The sequence below is a fragment of the Epinephelus fuscoguttatus genome, linkage group LG13 (genome assembly GCF_011397635.1).
Source record: "Epinephelus fuscoguttatus linkage group LG13, E.fuscoguttatus.final_Chr_v1".
Classification (NCBI taxonomy): Eukaryota; Metazoa; Chordata; class Actinopteri; order Perciformes; family Serranidae; genus Epinephelus; species Epinephelus fuscoguttatus.
Window position 1 is genome coordinate 29290326 of NC_064764.1, and position 13184 is coordinate 29303509.

General features: G+C 39.6%; 1 protein-coding gene across 15 annotated transcripts in view; it reads right to left on the reverse strand.

Moving 5' to 3' along the window:
- mycbp2 (MYC binding protein 2) overlaps positions 1-13184 on the reverse strand; it is an 83411-nt gene that overhangs the window by 68665 nt on the left and 1562 nt on the right. For all 15 annotated transcript variants that reach the window (XM_049595024.1, XM_049595021.1, XM_049595023.1 and 12 more), the window contains exons 2-3: positions 11809-11884; positions 1991-2206 (exon numbers count right to left, since the gene is read on the reverse strand). In XM_049595024.1, coding sequence (XP_049450981.1) covers positions 1991-2206; positions 11809-11884 — 292 coding nt within the window. The remainder of the gene's footprint in view (positions 1-1990; positions 2207-11808; positions 11885-13184) is intronic.

The following is a 13184-nucleotide window of genomic DNA, read 5'->3' on the forward strand; positions in this document are numbered from 1 at the left end:
TAAAGAAAAGTGGGGCATTATTCAGGTAATTTGAAGCCACCTGTGGGCCAATACTAAACTATACTGTACAATTGTTCATGGTGCCCCTGCTGCATGACTTGGGTGACAAGCCACTGCCTACCATACAAGAGAAGACTAAAGTCTGACACCCTTAAGGCAATGTGAGTTTTCTGTCACACACTGTAAGATTGTGCAAAGACTAGGAAAACATCACGCCAAACTCCCTTTAAGAAAAATGAAATATCAACTCATCCTTACTCGTTCGCAAAAACACATAACTCAAGACACACAAGATAAAAGGCGTTATATGTTGAGTGTTCTTGTCAATTCGGCATCAATACAATTTATAATGATAAACTGACAAGCTTTACATTTTGGATTTTGTTCCCTTGATTCACTACCAGCCTCTGTTGGTTAGCTGCACTGTTTTAGTGAGAGCAGACCATAGAAATGAGAGGCAAACATTTCAAAAATTGATTTCTCACCAAAATAAGCGCTGGTTAATGGATCAGATACACGCCAAATATAACACTTCACTCTACAACTCCACTAGTTTCTCTTAATTTTCCTCTCCATGTCTACTCTCTGCTTGGTTATGACCTTATTCCAACAATGGAAATTTGTCTGCAACAGTGAAATTGCTTGAACAGTCCTTTGATGTAACATATGACTCCTCAGATTTGTTGCGGTGGTGCTGTGAAGCACTTTCCTTTTAAAAAGAGAGCGAACAACAGCCTTCACTCTTTCATTATGTCACAGAACCTAAGTGGATCCTTTGACACGTTGCCTTTCAGATGTTTGGGTGTTATAACTGTCTGGTCAGTATGGCCTTCTAGTCTCTTCTATTTTATGCAATCAAAGAGAACAGCAATAACAGCCGAGTGTACAGACAGGGAATTAGGGCATGCAGTAAGTTGAGGTGACATTGCATTTTAGAGATACCCAACTTAAGTACAACTAATTGAGCTAATTAATTAAAACAGTGCAATATGCTTATAGACAGAGAACTAGAAAATTATTGCAGTTACAGATCAAATATAGAGATACAGAGTGCTGCAGAGATTAGTCGTAAAACCCGGAAATTAGTTAGCATTTTAGCACTTCTGTTTCCCTCATCCTGAAGTCATCCTTTTGGGCTTTTTGGCCTTTATTTGATGGGACAGTGGTGGCGTCGAGGGGCTGAGTGTGAGGGGATGACATGCAGCAAAGGGCATCTGCAGCAAGGACATAGCCTTTGCACATGGGGCTCCCACTCGGCACCCTGATGGTTTATTTTTAACGTGTTTTTGGTTAAATGCATGAAATGCGGTCTGTGGTTAATACAAGCTTAAGGGATTTTCACATTTTGGTCTATGACATAAAATACATCATGGATTTTGAATGTTTTAGGTGTCTCAGAAAAGGCAGTTGCTAGCAAGAGGCTAAATGAAACTACAGAGCGTCAACCACCAAACATGGCTTTGAAGCCTTGCTGTGGTGGTGATGTTAAGTGATGCACCAGTGGTGTAGTTTGTTTATAGCCTGACGTTAGCTTTTTTCTTCTGCCGACTGCATTTATGCTTTAAAAATATAAGTGATGTTCATTTGTGAAGATTATCTTGCTGAATAAAGAAACTTTTGTTTGCCACAGACCTTATTTTCTGCAATAATCCAAAATCCAATGGAAAAAAACCCATATGCATCTTAAATGGAAACTGACAGCCCTGATATGAAGTAAGAAAGATAAACTGGCAGTAGAAGAGGGAGAGAGAGTTGGGGAAACCAAGCAGACACTGCAATCCTCTTAGGAGGGGGGGGGGGGGGGGGGGGTTCAAACCTCTGGTAAAGAGACTCTAATTATCACAACAATAAAAAGGATGAGCCCTACAGACGAGCCCAGGGAGATAAAGCATTGTTATATCCCTACGATAAAGGGCATAGGTTGGCTCTTGCCTCGACGCCGAGCACTGCAGCCGCCACATTAGCAGCTAATACTGCCTCCTGCTCGTACCTTTGGCAGCTTCACGGCTGGCTCGCGGTACTCTTCCTCCTCCTCGCTGTCTGAGTCGCCGCTTTGCACCGAGCTCCTGGACGCCAGCACGAGGGAGGCCTCTCTCTGCTGCCAGTCCAGCACACAGTGCCGCACGTTGCAGTAGACATTGAATGCAGATGGGTTGCTGTGCAGCTTGATGTCCGGCACGCAGAGGGCTCCATCTAGACTCTCGCCCTGTGGAAAAACAGAAGGTGAAGCAGGTCAGCAAGTATATTATTTGGTGTAATGGTAAACTATTCAGCACAACCTATAGTCGTTCACATACAGCAATGTCAATTCTGTATAACTGCGTCTAATTTTAAGAGTTACAGTCTGTTGTGTTTACACCTGTAGTGTAGTTTTCTTGTGCCAGTAAATATTTACCTCACGTTAAGCCTTAACGTTGTAGATACAATTCAGACATTCTTTCAGCCAGTGTGTACGCTAATGTGTCTTGGGCCACACTGAAGGACCACCTACACAGCTGTCATCCTTGCTTATCTGACTACCCATTGGATAAGAAACTTTCTGTTGATGCAGTGACACAGACGCAGAGCTGAAGGACAATCCTTAGAGCTGCTCTCCTCCCGGCGAACAGTCAGTTTAACGCCTACCTGGTTAGCACGTGTTAACACAGCAGCAGCTGTTAAACAGCCCCATCAACCTCACACCGCCACCACCACCGAAACAGCTCTACCTGTTAATAATCATTACGTAATGTTAGCCGTGTGATAATAAAAGCTAGCCCTGTCACTGTGTGTGTGCAGCCGGGACAACTCTCACAAACTTTTCACAGACTTCACACACCAGCAGCAGTAGTCACTTGGCGGCACTTGCCTCATGATAAACAGAGAAAAGGGGACAGAGACTGCTAATCAGTCCGCTGCACACAGCCCTACAATTAAGATTCTAAATAGTAAAGGCTGTAAGTGTGCATACAGCACAACAAACCTCTCGTAGGTTAAAAACAACAATACATTTGGTCTTTGCAAACAGGAAGCATTCATCTGTTTATTTGCATATAGAGTGGGGAAGCGAGATCTGAAGGAGACACGTTCTACTGCCATGTGTGAACAGACAAACAGTTGTCCACTTGTGATCGGATCACCCATGACGCATGTTAATACCAGATGTGCACAGGTTCAAAGTGACACATCGCTGCATTGTGGTTCCTGTCTGTTCCATGCTTCGACCGCCTTATTTATACCATGAGATGTAAACATTACGTCACATGGAAAGGCAGTTAATTTGTTTATTTTGGGTTGTGTCTCTCAACTGTTTATGACTCATGCAGCTGCCTAAGAAGCAGTTTCAGTGTACGTCCACAAATGACACACCAAAGCAAGTGGTACAATTAGTGGGGTAATTTCTCATCTGGCTTCACATGAAAAGTAACATCTGAAAATTTCTCAGAGGCATAGGTTCCTAAACCTAAGGGACTCTGGACAGATGTTAGCTTTCACAACTGACTTAACAAAGTTATATAACTACTAGGTTGGGGAGCGTAAAACCTCTGGTGAACACAGTTAGTCTTTGTACAATCTGTTGTGTCCTCGTGTCTCGTCAGTGACACATTTGTGGCGTGAAATGACTCCTCACTTTGCTTTGACCGCCTCAGGAGGCTCACTTTTGTACACACTGGGCTTGGCAAGTGTTTACCCATTTCAAGATCAGCTCAGCACAGCTTTTGCTGTTACAAAATGGCTTACCCAATGTTTTACATAACCAGTGCAGAAAAGAAATGAGCTGCCTTTAAGTTAAATTTAAGAGAAATCAAACTGTACCACAGCTTCAAAAGATGTTTACTACTACTGCAAAAAGCAATAAGATGCAAAAGAAACAGTTGATTTTTTCAGTCGACAAAAAGGTAGTCGAATGACAACCGATAAATCAGAATGGCAAGTTTTAGCTTATCTTTAGCAACCCAATCACCAAGAAAAAAAGTTGGCATTGTGTGTTTCTGCAAACCATGGATATGCTTCATTTGCACATTTTTATGTTGCGGATCGCTGCAGCTCTACATTTCAACAACACTGTGATTAATGTGTGGTTTAGGGACAACAACCACTCATGTGGTCATGAAAACATCATCTTTTGGCTTAAAATACCCAGTTTGGTGCACAAACATGGTAGGAAAAGCAGTAAAAAAAAACAACTGCTTTTTGTGCCTATGAAGCTGCTGGAAACACAACAACAAACACGCAACGGGTCACTACAAAACACCCACGTTTGATGCCTAAAAAGCTGCTGAAAAAGCTGATGGAAACAGTAATGAGTCTTTAAATTACAAGCGGTTTTGCTGTTTGTTGATCTTAAACAGTAGTCTGCAGCTTGGCAGGCATATAATAATAGGTATGAAACGTGAAAACTTAACGTATTAATGGTTTGCAGAACTGTACAATGCCAACATTTTCTTCTGGTAACTGGGCTGAATTAGCAATTTACGCAGATTTCTGCACCTGTTAAAGATTTTCTGTGGAGTTTCTTCTTATCCAAGTTAAGGGACCACACAAAGAGGGTACTGCATTTTGCACAGATTGTAAACAAATGAGACAAATACCTTATTTAGGATAATTCAATTTTGTGAGACAGTACTCTGTGGGTTCATCACTAAGAGCAAATCCTTGCACATTGTTTTCAAATTGTTTTTATATTGTAAAACATTCATTACAGCCTCTTTAATGGTCATTAAGGGGATTTAGTTAGTGGTGTTGTTGTATTGTATTCCTTGATACTGGGAGATGTTTCCAATATTAAGTCTACCCTCATTGATACAAATGAGGTGGATAAGCCCAAAGGAAAGACTTAGGATAAAATCATTACAGCAAAGCTTAAGCACTTACATCCAAATCGTCATTATGATTAGAGAAACGACACTGCAGACCGAAACTTGATAAAGTAACTAATTGATAAGCTTTCTCCATCCCACCAAGCGAAGCATTTTTAACTCCAGTCTTGAGGCAACCTCTAGAGAATCATATTGATCGATTGGGCCTCTCTTGCAGTGTTGTGCTTTTGGCATCCCAATCACAGAGGGTGATGTCATCTATTTGGGGAGAAAGGTCATTCATTCTCAGCTCAAACCAGTGGGGAGGATATTAGCTCCCCTCTCGTCTAACAGTACCGTCTACTGCTCTCCTGCCTCGCTGCTACAGGAGCAGTTGTGACCAAGTGACTGTGCAGCGTTCACAAAGGAGCACTTTGCCTGGAAAGAGCACTTCAACGATTTAAAACCTAGAGATGCTATAATAACCCAACCCCATAAAGCAAGACAGAGGAAATGGGTTTCTTGGGAGGTGACAGCAAAACAAAAGGATGGAGTATAGACCAAAACACTGCATTAAAGATGCTGTGCATTGGATATAGGAAGCTTCGCATTTCTGACCCATACAATTAAAGATAGTCCCCACAAAGATACTGGTGGTTGTTTTGTCTACTTCCTTTAAACATGCAATGTTTTGGCTGTCTCCATTGTTTGACAGCACTTCAAAGAACCTCATTAACCTCATATTCATGAGATCAAATATGATATTATTACATAACAGGAGACTTTGTTACATATTATAAGGGAGTAGTATTTTTAAAGGAGCAGTGCGTAGGATTTAGTGGCATCTAGCAGTGACGATTGCAGACTGCAACCAGCTGAAAGTTTTCCTGTGTGCCAAGGGTGACATCCAGGTTAGGATTCCTCCAGTGTTATCTGCCTGGAAGGTTTTTACTGGGAGCTTACAGTCTTAAAAACCTGTGTTGTTTGGCTCACCGCAGATGGGCCACTAGCTCAGCACCTGCTAATGTGTGTCCATCTTTTGCTCTGACAACTTAAGATCCAGATGTTGAGGAGGTTTTTACCATGAGCCGAATTATCCACAGAGGTCTCTTCCCCCCCAAAACAAACTGACCCGGTGATTTAAACCAGTAAAACCACTAAATATGGCAGATTCACATTAAAAATCATTTTTGGCGATGTTGCTTGGCTCATCACGGAGGGGTTGCTAACTATGATGGCCAATGTCAAAATGCGAATGGCTCTATCTAGAGCCAGTGTTTGGTCTTTTTTGGGCTATTGTAGAAAAATGGCAGTGCAACATGGCAGACTCCATGGACAGGGACCCGCTGTCTACATAAACAGCTCATTGTGATGTCATCAAAACAAATTGATTTTTATTTTCAGGTGATTACACAATAAAGAAAATATACTGTATTCAATTTCTGCCAATGTATCCCCGCTAAATACCACAAACTGAATCTTTAAAGCTGGTAAACACAAGTTAAAGACAACATCTGTGATCCACAACAAACAAACCCCTCTATCACTCACAATTAAATTAAATGTGGTTGTGTTTCCTGCTGCTATTACGTGGTTTTAAATTCTCATTAATACAGGAATAACATGTCTTTATTTCAGCAAACAATTGTGTAAATTTACCATATTAATATGTCAGAAACACATAAAGCAACAACAGTTTTGATCTGCAGATACAGACTTCTTGTCCTCATTTACAGGAAAGTTAAGTTAAGGCTGCTGTCATTTTAATAACTGTCATTTTTTAATAAGAAAATGCCTGTGATGTAGCTGGCGTACATCTGTATGTGTTTATAACAAGCCCCCAGGAGCAGCACTCAGATGTGAGGTACATTTGACACAGTGGCCACACTCTGTATGGCAGGATTATGTGACTCACTCTGTCCCAATAGGACTTTGTCCCATAAATAATCATCACAAAAGAGGCAGCTGTAAAATAATTATTCATTTTTCTGAGCAACACGAAAACACAGAAATGACCCTTAGTTATCAAAATCAGGTCTGTTCAGATCAATAGATTTTAAAAGTCTAGAAGTTATTGTTTCCATCATATAACAGGTCAATGATAGATTGTAGATTGAGTGAACAATTCTCATATGTTGCACTATATCTGATAGGTTAGGCTACATCTTGTAAACAGAACATGAAGCTGCTGAAACACAGTCCTCACATTGCGACTGAAAATTGTATTTGACAGCTTTCACCAGAGCCGACAGTCCCCACTTTAAAACTCAACAAATCAACACAAACTGGTCATTGAAAGTGGCATCTTCAAGCTACGTCATAATGCGCACGAGCAGCGGCAGACACAACTATGAAAAAGCCCCGTGACCTGCTGATGTTTTGTGGTTTCTTCTCACTTTGTAACAGCACCAGCCCAAACATGCTGCTCATCTGGTGGGTTTCTCTTGTGTTTCTGTCTGCACTTCACTGATGATTTAATGGCCATCTAAAAGCTTTGGAGAAAGCTGGTATGGAGTCACTGACCGCACTTAGACAGCTACACATTACAGACTGCTGGCTTTATGGAAAAATAAGAAGAAAAGTGGATTCCTCCGAAGAATAGGCTCAAGCTGAGTGATTGTGAGTTTGCATCACCATATCAGCAGATTGGGAATATTCGAATCATTAAAGGCATCCAATAATCAATCATGGTGTTAAAGAGCAACCATAGCGGTGTTTATTTAGACTTAACCTTTGACTGCACAAAATCACCTCTAGTCCACATGTCTGTCCGTGCACATGGCTACTATGTTTGTGTGGATTTAGAAACAAAGCCAGTTTGGAAACGAGTTAAAAATAATTTTAATTACGCAGCAGACTAATATTTTTCATGTAGATGGTTTAAAGAGTACTGGAAGATTCCAGAAATACTTGCAGAACAAGGGTACATTGTGTGAAAGAACCTTCTGGGCTTTACAAACATTGCTGGATATTTATCTTTCAAGAAAACGGATGCTTCGCTCTGCGACTTAAGTGAAACGCTAATGCTAACACATGAGAGGCACAAAGTGGGGCTACCAGTTCTCATACTGAACAATGGCAAATAATTTAGATTACATAATCAATACTGTTAATATCTGTTGTTTATTAGCAAGTATTTAAAAAGTGAGATGCTGTACAATTGTATACTACTTGACTGACCGACTTATTTTGCCATTTAACTTCCCCTAATACACAACACCATTGTTCTTTTTCATACCCATCTCAGTTTACCCAGGTATAACTTTTGTGCACCACAGGTTACGAGTACATCATATTCAATTCGGTCCTACAAAATAAGATTATATGTAGCTACTCTGCAGTGACAATAAAAGGAAATATTCAGTTTAATGCAGACAGTAGTGCGAGATATACAGTATCAATATCAACGTCATATCGATATCATGATATGAGGCAAAATATCGTTTTAGATTTTGGATATCAGAATATTTTAAGTGTTGCATTTTCCTGGTTTTAAAGGCTGCATTACAGTAAAGTGATGTAATTTTCCAAACATACCAGCCTGTTCTAGTTATTGTATTATTCGGTTTTGCCCATTTAGTCATTATATCCATATTACTGACGATTATTTATCATTTATTTATGGTGTAAATATTTTGTGAATGCACAATATTATTATAGAGCAATACTGATCTCAAGATATCAGGTCAAAAATATTGTGACATGTGATTTTCTCCATATTGCCAAGCCCCAATATGCAGCGACTCTGCAGTAAAAATGAATAGCAATATTCAGTTTAAATGCAAGAAGTAGTGTGTCATATCTATAGTAGGGTAAAATGTAAGGATATGCAGATCATGTTGGTGGACGTACATACGAGCACTTCCCTTCAACATCGGCATCTCCATTTTTAGCCATTTTATATATTCTAATTATGACCACAATATTTTTCTAACTGGTTATAGCTGCCTAACCCTCCCAAGTACTAACATTATAGGACCAGCTCAAAAAAGTTTGCAGTTAATGTTTTGCAGGTACAACAATAAAAGAGATATCTAACCTTTGAAATATTAATATTACGCTGAAATTATATTGCCAGTGCAGTAAAGCTGCTTATGAATGTAATCTGTAGCAGAAACTGTTGGTTATCTTAAACTGTTTTGTATGTTAAAGACAGCATACTGTACCGTACACACATATTCATATAAAGAATTCATTTATTTTAGATCAAATCAGTTATTTCCAATGAGGCAATAAAAACAGTATACACAGAGCAAACACACACACTTCCTCCTCCTGATTAAAAGGTTCTAATACATAAGTGTTAAGTGCATAGTAACAGCAAGTGCTATATGCTGGGCTCAACAGTAAGTAGTGGTAGGCAGTGGAGAATCCCCAAAATTCAAAGAGAGGCCCAGAATCAAAGATTCATGGTTTGATGTGAGGATGACCACAGCATGAATTTATAAACTACTTGGCATCTGTAGATCCACTTTATGAAGTATGTCATGCTCAGTTTGGTTTTGGAAATCAAACGGCACAGGTACCACTGCTGTCAGGTAGGTTTTAGATCAGATTATATAGTTAGCATATAGCCTTCTGATGTTACTCCACTGAATATATCATTTTGTGCCATTAAGTAATTATTAAAATTACAGGTTTTGAAAAAGGCACATCACACATAGATCTGCCTGCACAAAAGCTGTTACATCACCCTCTTCATACGGATGATAAGCGTTTATGCACTGTCTTTTCTTTCCACTTTCACGTGTTCATAAGCACAGAGGCAGACAAAGGGTGAGAAGACACTCTTTCAAACCACACTCTTGTCTGACTACGCCGGTGTGAGAGGCGTGACAGAGCAAGAGTGAGCACAACACATACACAAATACAGCATGACTGCCTATGTAGCTACCCACGTTTTTTATGCCTGCCTGCTTGCCAGCCTTGTCCGTGCTCCGTCTCTACAGAGGATCCTCTGCTGTTCCAGGACATCAACTCACCAAACAAGTCAACCTGAAGAGAACTTAACTGACTAGCCCACTCTACGTTGAATTTCCAGTCTGAAATAGTCTTGGGGTGAAACATGACAAAGCACTAGACCCTCTGTCCTTCTCTGCTAGTTTCACATCAATCTATTTTGCCAAGTAGCTGGAAAAAAAATCAGTGTAATAGAATTAAATCCAAACACTGGCTAACAATATTACAGACCAACCACAGAGCAGGCTACTCTCTCTTTCTCAGAGAAAAATACCACGGAAATGACAATGAGTCAATGTAATCTAAGTGGATTATATTCATTATTTAATGACTATATCAATTATTTTATGTCATCCATGCAAAGTCCACACCAGAAGCAAAAACACAACCATATCCACTGATACAAACCAGGTTCCCTCTCTGGACGAAGGAGATGGAGGCAGGCAACTGTTGCCGTGGAGATGTGGAACACATTAGGTCGCTCGGCAACAGGCCATCATGCACAAGCCAGAGCCACTCCCATGTGTCTCACATTCTGCCTATCCACCTCTCCGGCTACATGTGTGCATGGGGCTCTCTGGCACCTGACCAGACACGCCAATGACAATAACGTTTCTGCCAAACACCTTCCAGGTTTCAGGGAATTTAACCTTATCTTTAATCTTATCCTCAATCTGTTAATTTAATTCAGCAGAGCGTCAACCCAGCTGGAAAGACTTATCAGTGCGTACCTGAGGCTGTGACAGTTCCAAATTAAAACTGTCAGTCAAGTTATTCTTATTAATATAAAGAGAAAATGCAAAATACTTCATGTAGATATTTAATTAAAAGGCTTTAAGTAGTGCTGATAATGTGAGGCAGAGCCATGTCCCACTTATAAATATTGCACCTATCTGTGATTTAATACGACAACAAGTAACACTGTGTGCTGTTAAACATTGTGTATTTATCAAGAGGCAGTTTTGTAATGGTTTCAAAACAGCCATTCAACAATGGACCCATGGCCTTACACACCCTCTGAACATATCTCACCCATCCTTGAGATTTGGGACTGATCATGTCCTAAAACAACCCTTAAAATTAGATCTTATCAAAGCACTAATTCTGTTTTGGGATGACCCATTGTTTTTAAAGGATACATATATATGAAATAAATATGATTTATAAAACATTTTGATCTGCTTTCATTCTGTTAACTTCTAAATTTGCTCTGAGCCAGAAAACATCCTTGTCCTAGACAATAATTCACAACTTCAAACAATTAAAAAATCTGTTAAAAGCCTTCAACATCTAAATCTAACAGTACATACTGATAATATCGGTGTAAAAATGTACTGTCCAACAAGATGTGTCCCAGTTTTTAGTCAACTCCGATTTCTACAAAAACATAATTTAATCAGGCACTTCCTGGTTTCCAAAATGGCAGGAATGTTGCTAAGGTGCTGGTAAGCTTTCTGATCCTGACAAAACTAAGTAAGAATTATGGCATAAAATTGACTACTTTGATTAGCATTAAGAGAACTCTAGCAACCTTTAAAAATGAATGGCTACTTGCTAGGACTTCTGTGAAATCAACAAATATATAACTTTTTGTCAGCTCTATCAGATCTTACCTCTGACATCCATTATGTTTGCCATTTAAGCTTCTTCCCAAATGCAACACTTTCACTAAACAAACATTGTTAACCAAATTCAGTCCACTCACTGCCACTTCTTGCACGTCAACACCTGCACTTTATTTCATTATTGTTATTGTGTTTATAAGTTGTATTTATTGTATGCACCACGGTGGAGTAGCACACCCAATTTCGTAGAATTGTAAAGTGCAATGACAATGAAGGCATTCAATTCAATTCAAAAAATAATTTGAGAGGAGGTTGGCCCATTACAAGGTTAAACACTCAAGACTTTAATATTTTAAAATATATTTTCCAAGCCTTATTGAAGAGTAAAAAAAGGTTTTGTCCAAAGTCTCAAGAGTGACAGATCTATAAAAAACATCCAAACATTAATACAGCAATACTGGCTTTATATAGAAGGACAAGTGTAATGACAGTTGTTCATTCCTTACCTTTGTTCTTGATTTAACTTTTGACTTGACCTTTTGTCGCCTTTTCAGTTTCTTCTTACTCAAAGCCTTCTTTCCCCTGAAAGCATATAGCGATATCTCAGTATTACGAAGTATATTGCATGCTTAGGTAACAGTTATACTCAAACACACAGCATCATATCACAAGCTTTATTACAGGAGAATAGGAAGTAAAGCTCCTTGTCATCACCACATCCTTCAAGCCAGAAAAAAATCATTCATGCTTTCATTTTAGAATAGCTGCTGAAACCTTGAATCCATTCCAAGTGTCTACAAGCGTAACCTTGCTTTAACTTTCAGCCTACATCTTATGCAGCTGGCAGAGTTCATGTCCCTTTAAGTACAATATACCCTTCTTAACCATCAGACGCATGTAGCAGGTGTCACCAGATTCAGCGTTACTCATCTGGACTAATGCTCAAAACAAGGAGAAGTTTGGTATTGCAAAAACTCCCTTTTGGGTGCTTTTGAACTGTGAAATCTGTGTTTTGCATGAGCTTTTAATGATAATATTTCACTTATAAATCAGGCTGCCAGTGACAAGTGCCAGGGAACAAAAATAGAACTACTACTAAAAAAAATAAAGGCAGTGCATGAATTATTAACCATTATTGCTCGCTACAAATATAGAAAAACAATGCTGCTGCTCCCAAATTGGCTGTTTTGAAAGGCTTGATATAATCATTCTGTGCACTTCTTGTTTGACAAGATTTATCACTAGTACTGTATGTGCACTGTCAGCAACTGAATATTGATTTCTAATAGCCTGTCAAAGTAGCTTCAAATTCTTAAATCCTGTGAGCATGCAGGGACAGGCTGGGTTAGTTTTACTAATTAAAATACCAAACGTAAATCAGGCTGGCCATATCAGATAGACAGAAACGTCCATACAGTGGTAGGTAAACATCGACAAATCAATGGGAGATAAGACGAACTGGCGCTTGCTTTAAGGGGCTTCCAAAACAGGTTGCATCTCTCTGAGGACAATCTGCATCTCATGTACAAGCAACATATCTCACTGTCACATAAACATTGAAAGACTGACATCAGGACCTTTGAACTCAGGAGATGGTTATGAAAGGAGCACAATGTTAGACCCTTCAACAGTATATTAGCCCATGCTTAAAGTGGGGTTTGTATATGGTGATGGGGGTTGAGAATAACAACTCAGATTGAGAGGGAGGATGCTGCAATGATCCAGCCACTCAGTCTACAACCTGACAGACTGACTGAATGACGTAACTGTATTACCCGCTTATGCCAGAAAAGCAAATGAGTTCATCCACCACCCCAACACATCCTCACCCATACATGTCTAACGTCTTTAGGCCATTTGGTGCATTGGAAGAATATGCTGC